General features: G+C 36.7%; 1 protein-coding gene across 1 annotated transcript in view; it reads right to left on the reverse strand.

Annotated features, from left to right (window-relative positions):
• Positions 1–7,537: 7,537 nt before the first annotated feature.
• The window catches only part of SENP6 (SUMO specific peptidase 6), a 73,005-nt gene continuing 56,378 nt past the window's right edge, over positions 7,538–24,164 (reverse strand). The window contains exons 16-25 of the mRNA XM_058019855.1: positions 23,882–23,988; positions 23,680–23,796; positions 22,702–22,824; positions 22,379–22,471; positions 18,917–19,350; positions 15,862–15,965; positions 13,675–13,763; positions 11,400–11,468; positions 11,060–11,210; positions 7,538–8,856 (exon numbers count right to left, since the gene is read on the reverse strand). Of these exons, the coding sequence (XP_057875838.1) occupies positions 8,656–8,856; positions 11,060–11,210; positions 11,400–11,468; positions 13,675–13,763; positions 15,862–15,965; positions 18,917–19,350; positions 22,379–22,471; positions 22,702–22,824; positions 23,680–23,796; positions 23,882–23,988 (1,488 nt within the window). The 3' untranslated portion in view covers positions 7,538–8,655. The remainder of the gene's footprint in view (positions 8,857–11,059; positions 11,211–11,399; positions 11,469–13,674; positions 13,764–15,861; positions 15,966–18,916; positions 19,351–22,378; positions 22,472–22,701; positions 22,825–23,679; positions 23,797–23,881; positions 23,989–24,164) is intronic.

The following is a 24,164-nucleotide window of genomic DNA, read 5'->3' on the forward strand; positions in this document are numbered from 1 at the left end:
GGGGACCCCTGATTACTGTATGAAGGAATAATACACTTTTGCCAGAAAAATAGGCTGCCAAAGCAGCACATTGTTTCAGCTCTCTCTACCCATTTGCAGCACAGTTACACATACTCTTGAATGTGTAACCAAAAGCACAGACAGACTCAAGTTGCTTCCCCACACCCTTCCCATATGTAGAATAACTAGATTATCTAACCCTCACCCTGAGTGCTTTCCTGGTGGTGAGCAGCCCTTGAGCTGGGTTTTACACCCACACTTAAATTCCACCACCAGCTCTTCAACCCCTTGTGGTAGGACTAAGTGCAAGATAAGGCAAACTTCACTGAGAAGTTAAACACTCACTGTAGCATGGTGTTCTCTCCTGGCATGCTTATTTGGCCCAAAGACTGCCAAATTGCCCAGTTCTGACTCAGTTACTAAATTTGCTGATAATCTGAAGCCCCTATCTGTTCACAAACATTTCTAGGAATTGCACCACTACTCAAATTATTGCAGAAAAATAGCAGGTATCAAAACCTGCTGCATTTTGCTTTCAGTTGCTTATAATACCTTCACTAACCTTTGGCTGCCCAGTTTAAAGTTTTCCAAATTAGGTATTTGCTGCAAATTGAATGCTAGCTAAAATGCTTCTACTCAGTTAAAGAACAGTAACATGGTTTATACTTTCTAATAAAGTTGCCCAGAGACTTGCCGCATAGTTTTAAATTTGGCAAGCAGGTTGTGTTTTATGCCAGAGCTATGCCTTTTGCCAACAGTCTTGAAAGATAACCAGATTTTGTGAAGAGGTGAACTTCTGATGAGCATCAGATGTGGCCTGGCCTTGACCCCTGTAGCTTCATTCTCAGAACAGCACACCTGGAACTGCAGCACTCCTGCAGCAGCAGTGCCTGGTATTTCCTCTGCAGCATCAGCCACGTTCATCACACCAAGTGCAGGAACTCAGAGCAAACTCGCAGAATAACAGAGTGGCTGGGGTTGGAAGGGGCCTCTGGAGGTTACCTGGTAATCCCCTGCTCAAACAGGGATCCTTAGAGCCAGCTGCCCAGGACCATGTCAGACCGCTTCTGAGTATCTCCAAGGATGGAGATTCCACAGCCTCTTGGGGCAACCCATGCCGGTGCTTGGTCACCTTCAGGGTAAAAAAGTGTTTCCTGATGCTCAGAGAAAACCTTTTCTGTTTCAGTTTGTGTCCATGGCCTCTGGCCAGTTTGTTACCAGCCTCCAGCTAGATACTGTACCATAGATCACACGTCCAGGTCCAGATATCCAGCCCTTAATACATCTCACTGGCTGCTCATCCAGCCCATACTTCCTCAGCTTCTCTGCTGATGAAGTTGGCAACACAGGATCACAGAGGGAAAAAGATAGCAGTGGCCTTTTTTTTTTTAGAGTGTAGATAGAAGAATAGAGCTTAGAGACATGATAAAAGATTAACAGATGTGAGAGCCAAGAAAGACTGGGAGGAGAACCAGTATACAAGGGATCTCATCAGGGGTTTGGAAGGAGGGAAAACAGCAAGGGGCAAGTGATGCTTGGGTAAAATCTGTAAAAACCACCAAAACAAGTTCTCCCCTGACATGTCTTCATCTAGGTAAGCAGGAAAATGACAGCACACTATGACTGCTTATGGAGAAACAAAAATGAGAACTGTAGCATTAGTTCTAGGAGTGACCATCGCATACTGACAATGGAAGTCAGAAAAACCAAAGTGTGCACAATACAAAACACATTAAGTAAGACAAACATAAGCACTAAGAAGATAGAAAGTGTTGAAAAATTTTCTGACTGTATAAGGAGTCGTAATTTACTCCCCTTCTGTGATCGCACTTTCTTCAGGTACTACTTCTTGCCACAGATGCTAAGTCTGTTGAGGAACTTAACAGTTTAGGGAACTTCAAATTTCACAGTAAAGACAACTATGAGCTGTATGATTCATATTGTTAATGAGAATGTTATTTTAAAAAAAGTATCACTTTTTAAATCATCTTAAGTTATGGTTTTCAAACACGAGCACATGATCTATTGCTATAGGAAAATTATCCATTTGGCACGTTACTTACAAATACTTATCATTAGCTTAATACTTACAAATAGAAATCATTAGCTACATCCTTATTTTCAGGTGCCCAGTTTGAGATGTTTAGGGTCAGATTTGCCAGAGTTTCCAAACCCAGTGCAATCAAACAACAGCTCTATACAAGTATAGTTAAAAGCACTCCACTTCTGTAAAGAATAGAGCAAGAAACTGGAAGACAGAATTAAACACTTTCTTCAACATTGGCTTCAGATAAATCTTAAATCAATAGAATTTCAGTCTAAGCAAACAGTTCTAACCACAAAACTGGTTTCTCTCAAGTAGCTAAGTAAAGAGCAAGCATCTTTCTAAGCTTACTTTCAATGCTCACAAGTGAGAGTAGCTGAAGCATGAATTTCAGCAGTTTAGAGTAGTTTAGCTTAGTTAAACTAAAACGCTTTTAACTTCTTTCCCTGAACTCCAGCACTTAACTTGCAATATGGAGATAATGATATGGAGCAACTCTGACTGGACAAAATAAGAGCGAAGCCAAGTTCACCCGCCAAGCATCTTATTGACCTGAAAAAAATTTCAAGAAATTATTTGAATTCAACAATGTTCCTAGGAAACAGGGAACTTCCACTGACTCCACAAACTTAGCTGCTCTACACAGACAACCAAGACACTGGGATGCAAGTGAGAAAGCAAGCTAGAAATCAGGCTAACTATACAGCATTCAAGTTCATTAACCATGTATGAAAGATGGAAGCAGAATGAAAAACTCACAAAAAGACTGTACAGTAAGGTGTAGAACCAAACATGAGGTAATAAATTCATCCACAGAACAGTCCTTGCAAAACAAAGACCTGGCTTCCACAAAAGGAAAACAATTTAAAAAGCTCTATGACTTTTTAATTAAATGTTGCTTCATAAGCTGTCCATACAAACACATTCAACATATTGTTACAGACATTTGCTTAAAAATGTCTTCTTGAACCTGGAACCTAAATATTCATTTGCAATACAAATTTTGTTTGAAGGCTAGAAATCTCAGTGGTTTTATAGGATGGGAGGAAGCTGTGCAAATTCTCACGGCCTTTTAATGCCCTTTTGTAACATGGAGATATTATTACAATATTGTTTACAAAGCAGTTTAAGTTTCAGGACTGAAGAGCATTTAAGTAAAAAGCACACTCCATTTGTTTGCATTCCAGTACAATTTATGACCTACTTAGTGCCATTTTCTGTGAGAAACGTGCCATCTCGTAATAGTGCTCTTTTGGGGTTAGCCTGTCTGACTTTTTTGTATTACAGAATTGATACACTATCTGCAATACTACTGATGTATAGTATGAAATAAATTTCCTGGCCTGAACATGCAAATATGAAGCTCTCTAGAACTAAAATAATTATTATTGTCCGTCTGCTACATAAACAGTGCATTCATCAAGGCCAGGTTGGATGGGTCTCTGAGCTGGTCTAGAGGGAGGTGCCCTTTTGCACAGCAGCCAAGTAGGAACTAGATGACTTTTAAGGTGCCTTCCAACCCAAACCATTCTATGATCCTAAAAACTTGAAATTCCAAACAAAGGAATTCCTGAGAGTTCCTAGAATTAATGTCATAGGTTTGGTCCAATGTATAATAATGTCCCTGTCCAGGTCACCACTGCATTTCTAACATACACATAAAAATATGGAAAACAGGATAGTTTTTCAAAATTTAAGTTAGGAAGAAGAAGCCTGAGGTAAACAGGCACTGTCACAGAGCTTGTTTTACAGAGTTACATCTGGAAGACAATGGGGTAGAGGTTTGCTAACAGTTTGCAAACTACTGCTGTGAGACAACATTGTTATCCTCAGTTATAGTATATGTAGTTGACATCAGTATATGTGCAAAAGTAAACTAAGTTCCTAAACTTAGAATACAGTTCTAAACAGACACAGTTTTGTGTAAATAGTTTATAAATTTCCCTAAGGTACACCACTGAGGAAATCTAACATGCTTTAATCTCTGGTGTTTGGGCCACTCTACACAGACTCTGCAGGCAGGAAGCTCATCCTGGCCAGAGCACGATGCTTTTCCTCTAAGTGGATCCTCACAGCTTATGGGGAATAAATACTCAGCTGAGTCTAACTAGTCTGGTTCCCAGTACCCTTATCCAGCCAGCTTACAGTAAGAGAGCCTGGTCCTGAAAATGGAACTTTAAGTATCATCTTTAACTATCACCCTGTGCAAATGGACAGATGTACGATGTGGATTTGACCATTCTATTAAAATAAATCATCTATTTACACTGTACTTTCAGCCCTATTGCTGCAGACATACAAGAATCTTTTATTTAAAAAATTGCAATAGTTTTCTTTCCTGCCACTGCTGAATTACTTACCTGATGATTGTTTGGGTAGAGTCATACCCCAAAGAACTCTAGAGAGTTACATGACTAATAAGCATTAACAGCTAAGAAAGAAGGGAAGACAAAAAACAAAAAAGGCAGGTAAGTAAAGTCTGTCTCATTTACTAGAAATTGGATACTTTTAAATCCAGATAATCTTCTGTTCATATATATTCATGTATGAACGTAGCTTATCTATCTTTTTAAGCATCAAGCATTGCAAATAGCACTGCTTACTCTCCCCCAGGTATATAAACTATGAATCTCACAGGGGAAAAAAGAAAAAACTAAGGGAAAAAAACAAACAAATGAGAAAATATACACTAGCAAAGAAACAGGCTGTCTGTTTGAATCTAGGTTGTGGCTAGCAATTACTCTCAAAACTGAATAAGGAATCCCTGAGGAATGGTGTACATTACCCAGTTTCCTTTTGTAACCACAGGGCTGCACAACTCCAAATGCAAATTTGTGAAAAACAAGCAAAATTAAGGCTGCCAGAAAACTACAAGAGACCACAACTGAGAGAACAATCACCTTGTGGATTACATCCTCCTTTAACCAGACTGGAGCCTAGAAAACAGACATCTTTTATCTCATCTTTCAGCAGGCATTATTGAGTAAAGTAAAGAATGGATTTACTTCAAAAATATGGTGGTGAGAGTTAAGTAAAATGGCTGTTGCCTCACTCTTACTGTTTCAAAGCTGTGGTTTGTAACATCAGCTTCCCTTTGATTTCCAGAAGTAGATGGGAAAAGTAAAAAAACTGGGAGAAGTACCTTTGTGAACTCAAGTTACTGCACAGAGGTTCTTAAGGGGTACTGAGTATGTAGCACTGAAGAAAGACTGTTGTAACAAAGTGCTGTACCAAAATAAAAATAAAATCTTTTATCAGACTCCAGTACCTCTCACTATTCCCAATAATCAAGACTGCAGAGAGCAAGCATACCTTCATACCTACTTCTGCTCATATGGTAAAATACAAGTGTCATGTTATCAATGTAAAGCTTTAACCAGCGACCAAATATAAATTCTACTTAAAAATCAGAGGGAAAAACATTCATTACTAAATTAAGGGAATCACTGCTGTTTGTTGGTAAGAGAAGTCTAGTATTTCAGTTTCCAGAGGTACCATATTAATAGAAATTAAAAATCATACATTTTCTGCTGTACTCATCTGCTATGCAAGACATGAAAAAAAATAAAAATCAACACCATAGGTTGCTCATTTTGCTGTAAAGCTTGCTTGATTTTTCACTCTTTTTTACTGAATGTTTTGCAAGTCAGATTCTTTCAATACAAGAATTTAGTGCAATCTCAAAAATCAATTCTGTTCGAAGTCTCTGGTTTTTAAAGAGTGTGCTCAGTTTCTCAGCAGGAAAAATAGAAACGTCACAAGGGACTGCTTAGATGTCTCCTCTGCTTTTGCAGCTATCCTGCAAATGTGCACCACAAGAACATGCATTTTTTATGCTAAGTAATCTAAAACCTTAATAGGAATTCTTAACTGTTATTCTACCCAACCTGAAAAACAATACAAACAGATACATTTAATTAGGTGGCCATCTGATCCCTTACACTGCAGAATGCAGTCAGGCTACTCCTACAGCACTTGTAAGTCTGAATCCTCTAAAGAAATATACAACATATACTTTCCATAGAGTGCATGTGTTGTCATGTAATTATTAAATACATTTATCGAGTCCCCACCCTACTAGCTTCCACTGAATAAATCTGATTCAGAAAACGCACTGGTAAAACTTGTTAAGATTGCAAAACATTGCAGCATTGCCCACCATCATGTTAATAAATAACACTTAACAAGCACATGCAGTAGAGAGCTTGTTAAAGCAAGTCGGGAAGGTCTTAAATAACTCATTCTTAATTCTGTAGGTTTTTTTCTATTAACATCACATTTTATTAAAAAAATAAGTTTCCTATATTTAACATGTATATTAGCTTGCTGTATGTGACTGGAGATCTTGAGACCTTTAACATTGAAAGATAGTAAATCCAACACTTTCTTCACAGCTTTGAAAAAGGGTAAAAAGGGAGGGAGGATGAAGGGGAAGACAGGAAAGAGAAAGGAAAAGGAAGAAGCACCAGGCCATTCCCAGTAAGAGAACCAAACAGTTCTACAGCATCAAAATATGAACTTGCATCACAAATATCAGAAAAAGGAAAACTACTTTATCGATGAAATGTGGATATATTCCATATAATTAAAACATACCATTGGGAAAGCCTAGACTAGGAAGGAATACATACTACCTGCAATTGTCTCTCCTCTATTTCAAAGAAATTATTTTCCTTCCCTCTCTTGTATAAACTACTATTCCAATATGCCAGTTGCTCTAAAGCCAGATACACAAGACCCTGCATTTCCACAATCTGGAACTATTTTATCCCTATTTTTCCCCACCAGTGGCAAGAATACTGGATAAAAACTTGAAGGAGGAAACAACTCAAGAGGTGTGCACATTACATATTTAATTTGTTGTCCAGGAAATTGCCCCCACATTCTTTCAACAAGAAAACTGCAGGAGTCATGTCTAACAGAACACATGTATGTGGTACTTACATAATTTCCATGGGGCCCAGGGTTTATGCGAGAGAAACCAGGGAATGAGCAACTCCCCTAAATCCCACAGTTATCTGTACAAGAGATTAGCAGCCCACGGTTGTATTGCTCTATGTGCAACCCCTCTGCCTTGGTGAGAGAACAGAGGGTGCCAGAGAGAGTCCTCTGTGCAGGAATGCCCTGGAAGTAACATCATTAGCAGCTGCATTTTCAGGGTTTAGTGAGAATGAAAACTCGTGAAGGCCATGAAGCAGTCAGTTAAGACTTGATGTTGTGTACAAAAATAAAATCTCAATGGGCCCAGAGTTCAGCTAATGAACTCTCTGCTGCTTCTCTTTGGGAGAAGGGAATAGTAAATGACACTTCCAGCAGAAAAATCAGGAGAGAAAATGTAATCTGCAAGGAGATCCTTCTCTACTCCCACAAATTCCTTCCTGGGAAGTGACACTTTCTGGTTCCCTTCAAAGATACCTGTATAAGTAGAAAAGTGGAAATATATATATCCTTGAACAAATCCTTTCTTACTTTCCTCACTTCAATGACAAAGTCTTTCTAGAACAGGGATAAAGGGCTATATTTGCAGTTTAAGCAACAATGACATTTCAGATTGTAGTAAAATCAAAATACACTGGAAATATCCAAGCAAGTCCCTACATTAGTCTGATGCTACATAAAGCCAAGAACAAACAAGCAAGCAATGAACACTGGTATTTTGGTTTTTTGCATGGATATTAGAAAAAATAGTAATCATACACTTTTTTTCTTTTTAAATGTTCATTACTTAGATAAAGCACATATGAATGTAACATTCAGAATTGTAACATAGAAAATGTAATGTGGGCAATCTGCTATTTCAAGTACACTTACCAAAATACAATTTTATAATGAAGAAAGTCTCAAAATACACCTGTACAACAACTGGGATCCACAAAATATGTTTTAATAGAGTCACTCAAGATCACTTCATTGAAATCACTTTTATAATACTGTTTGAAAAGTTTACCTCTGGTCAAAGAGCACTCTCCCCCTTTCCCTAGCCTGTCCCACTAAAGCAAGGGTGGAATTGTAATTGCAATGCTTATCTTCTAAACCCCCAAATCTGAAGCAGTCCTATGAACTATGACACTGCCTACACTTAGATACTGGGAGGATGGGAATCACCCTTGGAGGCCATGGTATATTGAGACACAACCATATTATTGTCTGTAGCACAAGCAGAATAATCTTGTAAAGGGCAACTAAATAGGGTCAAAATATGAATTATCTCACTACCAAATCATTCCCTAGGTGTTACTTAAGCATGTAACATTAAAACTTAACTGAAAAAGAAAAAGGTAACCATTTTATCCTATATTTTCTTTATTTCCTTTATGTTTAGAAGTTGCTATTTAAGTTCTATTAACAGAAATACATAACAAAAGCTCCCTATCAAGTGGAAAAAAAGTAATTACAAATGCTGAAAAAGTTGGCCTCATTAACATATGTACAGACTCACTTAATACACTTAATCTTTCTGGGAATTAAACCATTTTATTACACACATTTATACAGGCATTAAACATTCCCAAGTAACTTTGAACAGAGAACACGCCAAATCTTTAGTTTGGGCAGACAGAAATGTAGGTTTCAGTTTTGATTGTGGAGCTAACATGCAACAGATACAACATTCAGTCTGAGTTGTTGTTGGTAAGTTGTTCTGTCTTTTCCTGCAACATTGAATTTGGGTCTTTCTGTCCCTTCTTGTCCTTGTTCTGCTGTTCCTGGAGTGTCAGGATTATTTTTCGTATTTCTTCTCTTTTGGTTTTCATTCTTGGGCGTGGAAACCAGTCTGTTAAGTTCATTGGTAGCTCAAAACTCAAAATGGGATTCTGAAAAAGAGGTCATTTGGATATTACAGTAAAGAGCTATAACCTCAATGACAGAAGAAAACTATGGTGAGGAAAAGTACATTCTTCCTCACTTCATTCCACGAGCATGGAACAAAATCTCTACAATTTCCATGCTTTGTACACGTATAATTATGGTAAAATCAATCATGCTTCAGTATGTTACAGACTAAAATCCATCCAGATCACACTCCTGATTATAAGAATGCCTGAACAATCTACTGTGTTTGCTACAACTTTTAGACTAAGCATTTTGTCTTCTGCATAAATGTGTAAAACTCTCCTAATTAAAAAAAAATAGAGAAAACTACTGCAAAGATACATTTTTAAATGGACAAAGGACATTTTTAAAGCACCAAAATGTAGAGCTAACCAGGAGTCCAAAACATTTGTCTTCTTATAAACAGCCTTTAGAATCATGACCAACTAGGCAAGACAGATTTAGATTTCACCTCAGAAAGCAAAGCTCCTGCATACCACCAATGCTTATTATACTTACATTCTATTTTCTTGCTAGGTAGCATTCATCCAAATAATTACGATAATTATTATTATGAAGCATTCTCTACTCCAGTGTACAACAATTCCACCCCAACCAAATGACAATCTGGGGAACAGTGCTGTCTCAAAGAAATTCCTTCCTTTCTGTACTCCAGTTTACATCATCAGGGCTCTTTAAGAGTGAATTACATTCACCACTGAGGTAAGATCAGCAAGGCTGTATGTGAAAAAAAACTAGCGACGTTCTTCACAGGAACAGTCAGCGCTTAACGTTGCACGAGCAACATTTTCCCGAGTCAGTTCAGCGCGGGGAACACGAGCGGGGCCAGGGTGCGAGCGGCTCCCGGGGCAGCCCGCGCTGCCCTCCCGCAGCGGCCCCTGGCGGCCTCGGCGCTCACAAACCTCAGGCTGAGCACCCGCTCCCACACTCTCCTCCCAAGGCTGTAGAGCTGCTGCAAAATGAGACTGTGGGCAATTTTCCAAATACAACGAAGCTGAAATTGTTCGCCGACTAACTTCGAGACAGTCTAGTACTGTGCAGCCAGCTCAGGTTTTCCCTCTCTCCACACTCGAGTTACTTCTGAGAATATCCTGTGATTTGCTCTGTGTGTGTTGTGGCTATTCTCTGGCAAACAAAGCTGCTGCACACTGCTGGACTAGGCAGGACAAGGGATTCAGCCTGGCATAATCCAGCAATCAATTTTCAAAAAAAGAATGGGCTAATAAAACTTTGAGAATGTTTTATTAAACCATTCCAAAAAGGAATGAGTTAATAAAACTCGGTTGATCCTCGTACCCCCAGTGAACAAAACAGGAGGCACTTGGTTATGGTTCTAAGCTCTCAGGAACTCGTCAGTAAAGCAAAGCTTCTGCCTTCCATTTGCATGAATGCATTCTGCTAAAGCCTTACTGCTCTTGAGTAATGTATGAATGGAGGGTGGGAGGGCTGAGGCATGGGTAAGCTGACAGCCTTTCCAGGAAAGGGTTAGCTGCAGGACAGTTTAGAACAATGCTCTAAAGCACCAGGGATTCTAAAGAGTTACTGTCCCATGCAGGCAGCATCTCACTTGACCATCATTTCTCCTCCCAATCTAGACCTTCTAGGTGCTAATGCCTCCTCTTGGGAAAGGAGCTGTAACTTGAAGACCAAGTCAGCTTGCAAGTAAGTAAGCATTCAAACAATTCCTTCAATGGAAACAAGATTTGGCATTCAGCTGTAGTGATTTCACTTACATGTTTTCTTACAATTTAAAAACACTCCCAAAAGAAACATAAATCTCCTACCTGTGTCACATTTCTGAATTTATTCAGTCACAGTTCTCAGGGGAAAATTATTAAGCTTTTTGTAGTGCATTTTTAGTTTAGATTTTGATCTCAAGTTCTACTGGATGATTTTAAAGGGTACACAGCAGAAGAACACAAAGGAAGACTCTAAATGTGTTTTCTTTAGATTCTCTCAGAAAATTTCATGGCTTACAATTATTTTATGTACATGCAACTAAAAAGGTTAATTAGTTTATTTTCAAAAAAGTTACTCTGTGTGTTTATACATAAATTAGTTTATAATGCATACTCTCGATGATTGGTATTGAGCTACACTAGGAGGCTTTTTTAGTTGTAATCATTTTCACAGCTTATACTTGATTGTTGCATGAATCAAAAATAGCTTCAAGGACATACATACCTCAAAAAAGCTCTCCACATACTGGAGGATGTACACTCCACAATCACTGAAGTTGTTCTGCTGTGGCACTTTTGGGTTGGAACCTTTCATGACATCTTTGGAAAAGCTTCTTTTGCTGCCTTTCCTGACTTCCCATTCCACCTCTAAATATCTACAATAAAAGACCATGCAAATTAAAATGTTTTTTTTTTATTCATTGAAGAATTAAAAAAAAAAAAACCAAACCAAAACACCCACCAAAAAACCCATCGAAAACCTGAACCAAACTAAAATAAATAAATAAATAAATCCCAAAGCAAACCAAACTAAAAAAGCCCCAAGCACCAGATAGGAAACTTACTCCCTTAGTGTTTTCACAACATTTGACCGGGAAGGGCCTCTCAGTGAGTCCATAAGCAAAATGCAGGGCCTAACACAGAACACAAGTTTTAAGTACACAGTATTTTACAGCAGCTTGAAAAACACAATGTTACACAGAAAGAGTCTGTGGGGTGGCCTTAACAAAACTACATCAATACTGCAAAGTTCTGCCAGCACTGCTGGAACCTCCTAGTAGGGATAACTAAATGGCAAGTTATCTTTATATTTATCCATACACTAAGTACACTTAGGAATGTACTTAGGAAATACAGTACTGTCAGACAATTTGTTACAGTTGCTTAAAACACTTTCAGATGTCTAATGCTCTTTTAGGTGCACAAGGTGTCTGGGACACTGGCAAGAGAAAGTAAGGCACAGAGCCCACAAATGTCCTGCTGGAGTAGCAGCTTGAGGATAGATGGCACACTTTCTTCACACTAGAAGAAAACCATTAGGAAAGCATGTTCAAGAATTGATCCCAGTCTGGATCTGAAATCTAGCTGACAGTTACACACAGAACACCCACCAACTCTATTTGGAAGACTTTTAAAAAGTCTATTTAGAAGACTTTAACAGAAAGTATCTATAATCAAGTATTTTCTAGAGAACCAAGTCTGCTCAAGTCCTCTCCTGCACACTACAGATGCTGGTGTCCATCACTCGATAGGATATCACTAAAGCACACTACCTCTTCAGGAGCCACAAGCACAGTAGTCTTATCAGCCACCTTAAATGCAATTTGGATGTGTACATCAAAGCTAACTTGTATAAGAGTTGAGAATTTCAGCATTATATGTAGTATGTATTTTGAGGGATAAATAAATGCAATTACTTTTCACAAATCTCTGTTTTTTCTTACCTAACAATAACACATATACATTCAAAGTGTAATTCAAAGAAACTTCAAACTAGCAAATTCAGTCAAAATATCTGCATGCATTTATGCACAGGTGTGTTTGCATTTATAAACTAATTTACATGTATGCAATTTTTTAGGCATAAGCAGATGATCACTTAAATAATATTTGCTTGTACTTGTTTTAATTTCTGATAAAAGTATGTATATAGGTACTGATCTTTCAAAAGCATCAAATGCTCTTTAAAATGCTCTTCTGAAAAAAGTAGTACTTTGCAAGGGGAAGAAGTGACAACTTTTTCAAGGTAGTTTTCTATTTTATATAGAAGTAATTTTAAAATATGCTAATAGTATTTAAGTGCCCTTAATGACTTTTGATACTTAAACATCAAAGATGTTACGAAATTTCACATTGGATTAAAGTATGGTCTGCTGCAAAGTATTATGTACAGATAATCTGTCATCAAAATGGGACAAATTTAGCCAAACTATAATCAGAAGCTCATAAATATTCTTAAAACACAACACAGATGGATTTTTTTCTTGAAAATGTATTAAGTCCTATATTCCATAACATATATAAATCTGAATTTCTATTCTGCCTCCTAAGAATGTACTGTGAGTATACGGTGAAAGCCTTCACCTTTCTGTAAGCCTTGTAGTCACAAGAAAGGAAATACAAAAATAGATAAATTTTGAAAAAAATACGAAGAAAACTGTCAAGATGGCAATACTAGTAGCAATATTTCTGGATTTCAAATCATGCATCTATCATACCATAATGCAAAGAACTGTAGAAAATATTTACTCAGAAATTATTCCTGGGTATCAAATATTAAAAAAGAAAAGTTTTCAAATCCAGAACAGATAAAAAAAAATTTTAAGAAGTGTGGAACTCTTTTATTAGAGGAAAAAAACCAGAGAGAGAGACAATAAAGAGGAACAGCTATCTTATTTACATAAGAAACGGGGGCAGTTAAAAATTACTCCAATATTCCTTTAATAATTTGATTAGTGATAAAGGTTTTTTTCACTTTTAATTATTTAATTTAAAAACATTAACCTGCTTTTTAATATAGGATACATTTGAACATGCTTCTGCACCTTGTTTTTGTAGAAATCCAAGTGTAAAATACCAAAGAACAGCCTTATTGTAAGAAACAATCTTCATTTGCCTGATGCAGCACACAGGCTTAACAGAAACCAAAAAAGCTATTGTTTCACTAGTAGTTTCATTCAAGAAATTTTCTGCTCACTGAAGACTTTATATTAAAAAGTTCTCTCTCAAATCCTAACAGCATGCTGATTAAGGTTCATGTATGACTATTTCTCAAAATTATTATCTTTTATATTTCATAAACTTCTATGAAATCTCCATTTTAACTGTTTGAATACTTACTGTTTGCAGATAGTTGGCTTCAGGTACCATTGTCCCATTTCTGAATTACAGTTATCATCTACAAGGCCACCATCATCACTACTGTCTTCCTACAGAAGCAATGTTATTACAGGTATTTAAAAGCTAATACTGTTTTTTTTTCAAACAGATGCAAAGGAATTTATTGTTACATTTACCATTTTCATTCAACACCAATAACTGAGTTTAATAAAGAAATGATAGCTTTAATCTGAAATTATTCACTGTTTGTTAAGATGACTAAGTTTTAGCAACATGGTTTCTGAAATTCATGCTGGAATGACATGGATTGAATGCTGCTATTTATTTCAGCTGTGAAACTATAAAAATATGTCTAAACTGTGAAACTATAAAATGCAACCAACATGTTCAAAACACTGTGGCTTAGAAGAGGTCAATCTCCATTATCTGGTTCTAATACAAATTATCAGCACTTTTCATTGCCAGTCAATACTAGAAATTTGCTTGGCAGTTTCAAACATGTTTTCTTCTAGGTGAAACGAGACAAGATCTGCAACAAGCTGAGAAATAAATCTCTGTTTTTGTTCTAAAATGCAACAACTTGATTCTTAGGGCAAGGAAAATTAAACCATGACACACAGGACTATGGACTGCAATAACAGTCACATCACAAGCCTGGAAATATCCTCTGGCCTTTTGATTTCAATACTGATTGCTAGGAATGATACAGAAGTTTTATGAACAAAAGCACTAAGTTGTTGCATCTAAAAGAATTCCAGTGATCCATAGTTTCTCACCCTTCCATTGAATTCAACATTACTTCACAGATCACAGCATTATGGGGAAGGAGGTCCTTTCCAAAAATGGGAATCTCTGTACCAGCATGATTTATTAACATTTTTGTGTGCATTGTGCACATTTCACTAACACACAGGATCTTGGCACTGAAATCCTCAAGCTATGCCATGAATATGTTATCATATTAGAAACTACTGCCTTGCTCCTCATACACTGGTTTTTGTTGCAGCCTCAACTCCTTTTTTGGCAGATGAAAAGGTTGGTCCCCTCAGTTTGTCATGCTCATTTCTAAACTCACTCTGTGCATTCTAGAATATATTAGTGACAGCTTCTGCCTGAATTAAATTTTAAGCTACACAGCAACAAACGAGCTTGGAATTTATTCCTTTCCTCAAAGAACGCAGCTGGACATGTGCTTGCTTCCCTGCCTTCATGCCATGTATTTCACACTGGAAATAGTGTACTACTTATTCTCCATCTTCTAGAAACTCTATCTGCTACAAAACAGACAGGCAGTTCCATCAGGCAAAACTCAGAATGTCTGCACAGCTGGCATGACAGGAGACATGGGCTAAGTCCAGCTGAAAACATATTTAGGTTTCAACATCAACTGGAGCTTTTATATGTATATATGTGTACACATATACATAGCTACTTAGAAGTCATTACAGAGAGCTGCAGATTGAACAATAATAGTTTTTTTCTGGACTCAGAGGACCAGAAAATGTCATACACCTGGGACATGAGCAGGCAGGCCAGTTATGAAGAGCAAATGTGTAACTTGCATTGAACTTACACTTATAGAAGCATCAGAGCTATGGAATAATGCCCTCACACCCAGCACTGGGTGAGTCAGGGACATTTTAATATTCAGTCTTCCCACAGCTTTAAAATCTAAATGTTTTCCAATATGAACAAGAACAGTACTTGATTATAAATTCATGCTGTGTAAATCTGATTAGGAGAAGCACCAATGAAACAAAACAACAAAGCAACACATACTTATAAATGTGTCTGGTTATATCCAGGAAATGCAGCTGAAAGAAGAGTAACTTGTTCTTGGGTTTAGTAGATGAACATGGAGTGGAGGAGACAAAAGATAGAAGTGTACTGACTTTCAGTGCTCCCACTAAAATCACTGTGCAATATTGTCATTACACAAAACACAAAATTAAATGCAGGATCAGTACAGCAGTTTTCTATTAAACAGACAAATGAACAAACGTATAATCCTCTCTGTCAGCTAACCTGCAGATTTTTGTAGGTAACCAGTGCTTTGGACTTGACACATGTAAAGATAAGTAGCTTTGGATAATGTACATTCACAATCTGTACACCGGTTTTAAGCTGTCCATTCAAAATACAACACAACAGTTCACATTTCCTAAATAAAATTGCTAAATTCTTTACCTGGTTATCTTGGTCTTCAGAAAAATCTATAAGCTCATCTTCATTTAGTTTACTGCCATCAGCTGAGTCTTCACTATAGTTTAGTCTGATTTTGTGCAATCCATCTGTATCAATCACAGACAGAAGGATATTTAAATATCAAATACTATGTCAGCACTGAAGACCAAACTCATTTTAAAGAAATACCTCAGATTTCCTCAGGATTGCTTAAAGTAACTGTGATACAGCTAACATATAATTTACTCATGCATTTGAACAAAAGTGATAAGTTTATTCTAATTAGGCCAACAGAAACTATGTTTCCTATTGTGTGAAACACCTAAATAAATTTGAAACACCTGGACTAAAACCCACTATGAAATTTCCCCACAGTTCCATGGAGCCATTATAAGAGTCTAAATTGATATTGCCACCAAAATGGGCACTCTGATATGCTCTCTAAAATGACCATCAACTCCTATCCCTAGCTGGTTCCTTTCATATCACCAAATACATCCATACACACAGTGAGTGGATCCCACTGAAAAAGGCAGTCACTAGCTTATTATTTTTCAACTGCAATAATTTCTTCCATCAATTCACTGTGGAGACTTGTGTGGGTAGAAGGGGAAAGGCAGCTTGGGAACACACTAGTGGGGAGGGCAGAACGAAGGATCAGCTCTCCTGGGAGCAGCAGCTTAGAAATATTTCAGTTCATTGCATAAAAGATTAACTCTAAATTCACTCCCAATTACCTCTATATATTTAGTCACATATTTAGTGGGAAACAACACCAGAAGAAAAAGAATCAATGTTCTAGCTATACCTGTACAAGAAGCAAATACAGACAGCTACAGGCTCACTAGTCTTACCATAAAAGAACAGATTTTGATGGAAAAAATAGCAAACTGTGGAAATAAATGAAAAGTAATTCATGCCAGCAAAACTTGAAATCTTCCTAGAAATGGGCTACTGTAATACGTCAAAACAATGACAAAAATAATATTGGTTACGGTGTCATTGGAGGACATATTACCTATTAAAGGAAACTAGGTTTTCTGTAATAGTAAATAGGACAGTGAAGCAGCTAGTGGAAAAAAAAAGGAGAACACACAAATTTGAGAATATTTCAAGAGATGTTAAGGTAACACTTTGGAAAGAGGTCACCAGTGCAGTTCCACAGGGAAAAACTTGGGAATTAGTCTTACTCAGTACCTTTGAAAAGACCTTAGCATAAGAAGTAGGTCATATACTAATGTGACAGATTAAAAAAAAAATAAGTATTAATATTGAGACAAAACACATCTTGTTCAAAAACTGAGAAAAAATTAGATAAGTAATAAAAATAGATATATTTTGGATGACTTCAAAGTTATTTGGGTATGAACTTCTACACATTCACAAGTTCAACACCAGGATTTAGTTTAAGATCAAGCCATCTGAGTTTAGGCTCCCATGTGCAGTCAGCACCTAGGGTCCCCATGCCAGGAAACCAGCATCAGAGCACAGAACTACTTAACTGAACAGCTACTCTGTATCTGCTGTAGGATAAGAAGAGAAAGTCTCTTGGGTTCACTGACTACCAGAGGCAGGTGTTGTCTTTTAAAGGATATCCAGGACTTACAGGGATGGATTTGGCACAGTCAAGATCCACACCCATCTGAAGCAATGGATGAAGGCTGCTCAGATAACCCAAGGCAGAATGCCTATCTTCCATCTGGTTGAAATGGAAGTTTAAATACAGTGTTTCTAAATTTAGCTACCTAAACACATCCTTAGGGTCAATCTCAGCCTTAAATCAGGACTGTGCCCCCTTAGAACATCTGCTTTAATGAAAGGGTGCATCGTCTTCAATACTTGAGCAAGAGAATCTAAGCATTCAAGTTAGAAAGAGAATGACCAGCAGCTGCCAGTACAACACAGCTAGAAAAAAACCCACAGGAAATGTAATCCTAGCAAAAACCTGTCATAAGGCACACTGCAACTAATTACAGACAAGCAACAGTAGCAGCATCCTACTGTTGACACCCCATCATATAGCAGCAATATCATAAATGGTAACAATCACACACAAAGTGAAAAATCGACTCAAACAAGAACACATCTACATCCACCACCAGCACCTGTCCAAGACCTTCTAGGAACAGTGACCATGTTATCACAAATTAATACATTTAGAATAGAAATGAGTACTATTTATACCCACAAAGATACTGAAGTTGTAATAGCCTGCAGTATACAGATTAAACCATACAATTGGTAATATTTTCAGAACTTGTACTACATAAGGTACACAATTCCTTACTCTATAAACTGTCGGTAGGAATACTACTGGTGACTAAAGTAAAAGCTTTTGCATAGTCATTTTCCTTCTCTATGCTTTAAGGAGGTCCAAATGTTGCAGTGAACAGAGAAAACAACCCTTTTCTACTTCCTTCACCTGCCTCTAAAAGTATGCCAGCTCCTTTGTTCATTTGGGTACAAACTGCAGATTAGTGAGCTCAGTCCCCACAGCAGCAATGAATTGAGAAAGCCTCTTTACATGTAACACAGTGGAGAAAATTCTTTTTTGTTTTTAGAATTCTTTTCTTCTTACTCTTTTTACATACCTTCTTATCAGGACATTAAGGAAATTAACAGTGTTGAAGCAAAACATGAAATGATAAAAGACACCGATATTAAGGCTGTTCACATAATCTTGGGTCAGCTCTCCCCTGCACATACATTATAAGGATCCAAGGTCAACCACTATTCTTTCTCTAACAACTTCAAACTTGAGGGATGCAAAGTGGTATCTACAAAATTATTTTGTTTGAAAAAAGGTCATAGAATTGAAAAATTCATCTGATTTAGGAAAACAGTGTTTTATCTCCAGCCCTTTGCCGTGAGAGTTCTGTCAAAAGCCACAAAAACTTGTAAAATGCAATACCTATGAATCACTTATATTGCAAGCACTTGGAAGTTAAGCCATATAGTAAACTTTTGAAGTATGAAGTTTACACCATTGCAGAAGTAGTAATAGATCTGAAATCTCCAAATATTTCATTAAAATGTGCATATTTTTACAATTACATACCCATAGATTGGCTAGCAGCTGTGAATTCACCCTGTATACCGTTTTCATCCAGAGTTCTATGGTCTAGTTTATGGCATGCTGATTCCACAGTGTTAGGTTCTTCCACATCACTGTCTATTTGATTCAGTTTTTTGAAAGCACTTTTTGCCCTACAAGGACTTCTTCTACAACAGGAAGATTCACTGTCCTCTATTTCAGTGTTTGGGTCGATTAAAGCTGTGCTGTACTTTTTGGTAAATGTCTTCTTTGCTGTAGACTTGGAAGGCGAGTTTTGTCCATCTAATTCATTTGGCAAAGGAGATGGTGTGCTGCTCTCTCCATCTGAAGAGGAACATTTCATCGGCATTGCAGCATTTTCAAGGAAATGGGGATTTGGTTCATATTTGGGTTTTTCTAAACCAGGGAAACAGATAACAGCCAAAAACCAATGGGCGCTGCAATGGAAAAAAATACATTAAAAACTTGCAATTACATGAATGTCCCCATAATTATTCAAAGACAAACTTTAATAGCTGTTCATTTTTCTGACTAGGTTTTACTCAAGCCTTCACAGGCTTCTGTAAAAGTACAATTTCTCCATGCAAATAATCACCAACAAATTAATTAATATGATGCGGTTAGCTAAAAACAGGTGCTGCCTTAAATATTTATTTCAATTTGCTCAGACTTTATAATTTTTTTTATTTCTCTGAATCAAAGCTTATTTCTTTTTAAACATTTTCTTCATTAATGCATTAACTAAATATTGTAGAGTTCATGTTTTATGGCTGTTTGAAGTTTTCTAGTAGTTCAGCACTAGCAACATAAGTAGTCAGATCTAATGGTATGGCTGAATTGTCCATACTGTTCCACCTATGTGATCTCACAACTGTATTTAACACTTCAGATTTTTAATGAAATCTTGTCAACAGTAAGTTAAAGAAGGAGAAAAAAAAGAGTGCTCCTAATGCCATCACAACGGCTCTGCTGTCTTCCTCACCCTTCACAGAACTTACATTCTAAGTTTTCCAAATCAAAAACAGTTATATCCCCAACACAAAGGGCAAATTTGGCAACAGTTTCCTCCTATTTCCTTGCTTCTTTAGGCTTCACTGACTTGCCACTCAATCAGAACCAGAGCAGCAGCAAATTTTGGGACTGAGGCATTACTAGTGGATTTTGATTGTCCAATTAAGAAATTTTCTGAGAGATCTTTGATTGTCTACAGCAAATAACAGAAGCTATCTATATATTATACAGGTGAAGTCATATTTTAATGTGTTTTAGGAGACAAAAGAAAAAGCAGTAGCTAAAACATGCATGTCTAACTGCCATGCTAAAAAAATAATTAGATGGTTATGAAGCCCAAATTGCATCAAAACTTAATGGCAATTAAAGTAAGTGGCTATTGAAAGCAGCATGTGTGGCATGGTTTGTCTTGAATGATTCACCACATCTAATAAATGAACACATTTAGTACTGCTCAGCCCTGGAAAGTGTGTGTATTTTATTAACAGAGACTTTCTGTACCAATTATGTCAGCAGACTAGCATATTAACCTGGATGTAAAAAGGGAACAGTCTGTTACTTTTAAGAGAACAATTCGTTTTCACTGGAGACCTGAACAAGAAGGACTGTACAGCCAAAGGACACGGATGTAGTCATGGTTAAATCAAAACACACTGTTCTGAAAATGATTCTGCCCTGGAGCCAACCTGCCCACCTCCACTTACTGCAGACTGACAGCTGGTTAAATGATGAGTCTACATTCCCTAATCTAGTGGTTATGAGATAGTCTGGAAAAACTTGTTGGAACTAGACACCAAAACAAAGCAACTCCCCATCAAACCACCACTTTCTCATCTCCCTAGCTACTTAGTTTTTTTTCTGCTCTGCAACATTCTTACTGTACCTACCAGGAAACCACTGTTGCAAATCAAGGTCCTACCATCACCACTTGACAAGGTTCAGCTTAAGGTGAAGGGACAGTTCTAAGAAGTGCGAACAGGACTATGTCCAGGTGACAGATGCACACCAGGAGTACATTTCTCATGCTCTAATCACAACAGGATGAGTCCATGAGACCAAGCTACTCTAACCTGAAATCACCAACTCACACATGGTGTGAATGTTATGCCTTCAGTACAAACTGTTGTGTTCTACTTGCTGAGAAAGACACTGCTTTAGTTCCTTGTCAGTAAATGAACAAGACATTGAAAACTACTGTGTTTTAAGTTACTACCAACATAAATACTTCTTATAAAACCACAGAACTATTTGTTTTCCTTTTCAGGAACTTCTAATTCATACTCATTTCTCCTATGCCTAACCCACGTGCATATGTGAATGACACATGAGAAGATGGTGGGAAGTGAACTGTAAAACAAGTGGAAAGGCAACTAAAAATTTAAATGACACACAAAACAAAAGTTTTAGTACTTTAAGTTTCATGGGAGAAGGATGAAGTCTGGACACGGACCGGCAGTGGACTTTACACCTGAGTCAATAAAATCCCCTAGATCTGGATGTCTTGCCAGAGGTCATGGTACATCAAAAACTAAAGTTAGTGCTGATGAACACCTTTGTTGGGAAAATACAACTTTATAAAAAGGACAGATCTATGTATGCCCAGTTATCTCGTAACTGCCTCTATTCTGATAGCCTCAGAATTCAGCTGGAGAGGAGGCAGGAAAACGAGAAGATTGAAAAATTTGCCTCCCACTGCTCAATGGCACAGTACCGAGATAAATCATGTTTTATTAAGAAAAACCTCTTTTTCAATTTTTGAAACATCAGCTAGGTATGCCTATGAGATGTTAGTTAGAAAATTCCTGTCTATCTGTCCTTATTTTGTTTTTATTGCATATGTTTAAAAGACAGTACTTTAACTTTTATAAATATTTTGGTTTAAGAACTGTTTAGATTATTTCTGTGATATAGAGAAATGTGTTTGGGACAACTTGCTCTGATCTTAAGGAAAGCAAGCACCATCAAAGCTCTTAGTAACCACTAGAATGCTAATGGTCTGCTTCCTGACCCTTAACAAATAGCAGGACAAAGGGGTATAAAGAAAAAGAATAAAGTTCTCAAGGCAGTAGTGATTTTCAATTAAAATTTCTTTCAATATTCATTTATTGTAACTAAAGATCCCATCTGTACCAGAGAGGTCTCATTAGAAAGGACTAAAAATGATAAATCCAAAAGTTACCAATGTCAGAAGATCAGAAGAAAGAATGCAAGAGATTGAGGTAAAATCTAGAAAAAGTACTCACAGAAGTTAATTTCAGCTGTCTTTATATTGTCCGATAATTCTTATACTACAACATTTAAAGGTCTTACATAACTACTTAATTTTTATCACCTGGAAAAAGATGTTTATTCTCTTAATTTTTAACTTCAACTCTTATTGTAATGTAACTTTCAATTTCAGAATTATGAAGCTTAAGCATTTACCAAATGTGCTAAAAAAGTATGTTCACTTACGCTTCATTAAGGGGAACAAAAATGAAATCTTTCTCAAAAATATCAACATGCCGTGTCCACGTTTTTACTCGCCCATGTCGCTTCTGCTGTATTCTGAAAGAAGAAAACAACATACAATTTGTAAGGTGGCTTATTTTATTTGAGGGAGCATTTTCCAGATATTTTCACCTTAACAGGTTGTTAAGATTTTCAAGGGATATTCTATGTGTGCTACAAATCTGGATGTTTCCTAGAGTTCTGTTTATTTCTCTCTGTATAGCATCTGTTTTTAGGAATCTTCATTGCATTAGCTCTATGTTAAACTGACTTATCAACAGACTTACGAAAGGTTTGAAGTTTCATGAATATTTCTTCTTTCTCTTTGATTAAGGCGTTTATAGAAGAATGAACTGAACACATGTATCCTATCAGCATCTTCTTTTTTCAGCTTTTCAAGTACCAAATACCTAATTAGTTAAAAAAAAGAAAATAAAGAAAAAATAATGGAGGTTTTAATTCAAAGTACTCCACAACAGAGTAAAAAGGACTGCTAACAGGTGCTCCCCACCAAATTGTAGCAGCTTCTCACAGAACAGCTATTTGGAGCTGACTATCCACAGGAACTAATTAATGCAAAACATATGTAAATATTTCAAGGTATTAATATTTCAAGATGTTATTGCTCTGCTCAATCAACAAGCTCTTCTACTGTTCTTGCATTTATTTTTGTTTCATGGCAGGAAAATAAATTTTCAAGGAGTCTTTACATAAAAACCTATCTAAGAGACCTGTATTTTGTATTTGAGCCACCAGATCTCCAAACAGTCCCAAGAGTGACACATTAATTTGATTTTTACTTCTAAAATATGTTTATAGACTTTAACATACACACACTTTATGTGTGGCATAAAACCAGCAGCATGTAACAATTTAATATAATTCTAACATCTGTAGCCTCAGTGACAGCACAAAATTAACTTATGTATTACATTAATCAAAACAAATTCCAGGAAACACAGCTACTCTGGAAAGCACAACTGAACTTTAAAAAAGCCTTTTCTTTTTTTTTTTTTTTTCAGTTAAATTTGCTCTTGAGATGTTAAAAAGTTCAAAGAACCTTTCTCCAGGTAAGAAAAATGTCACTGTCAGGCAGGACAAGAGAAGAACCAAACTTCCTTGCAAGATCAAAAACAACCTTTAAAATTACAGCTATGCATAGTTGTTTACCTATCAAATTTTAAGTTTTCTTTTCAAGTTTTTAAGTTAACTTTTCAAGTTTCAAAGTAAAAGACGACTAAAAACTGATGTGAAATAAAACTTACTTTAAATAAAAATCAATAATAACATCATTTAAAAATTCTCCTTCATTTAGACAATGGAGGTCTTCGTTGGTCACAGAAATACCACCTTTAGCTGGAGAAGGTGGATAAACTATCAACCTGAGAAGAAAAATACATTCAATAAGAAGTATGAAATGCCAAAAACCCCTCAGAGAATTATTACAGGCAAAAATAAATATCTTACTTTTCTATAGGACCAATAAATACTGTATGTGGTTCGCCAATTTCTTCATCATCATCAAAAAATGGTAACTGTTTGTTTCGTTGCTGCATTTTGGACTCAGAAGCAACCTTAAGAGAATAGAGTCAATATTAAATTGCATACTGTGCTCAATTTTATTGAAATGGTAATAAAACTTTGTGAAGTCCAGCAGTGTAATATCTGTTTTGAGAACTTCAAGTCTGTGGGTTTTTTTCCTTTCCTACCTCATCTATTACACTTAGGTCTTCGCTCATTTCTTGCAGAA

Source organism: Melospiza georgiana, chromosome 3 (genome assembly GCF_028018845.1).
Source record: "Melospiza georgiana isolate bMelGeo1 chromosome 3, bMelGeo1.pri, whole genome shotgun sequence".
NCBI lineage: Eukaryota > Metazoa > Chordata > Aves > Passeriformes > Passerellidae > Melospiza > Melospiza georgiana.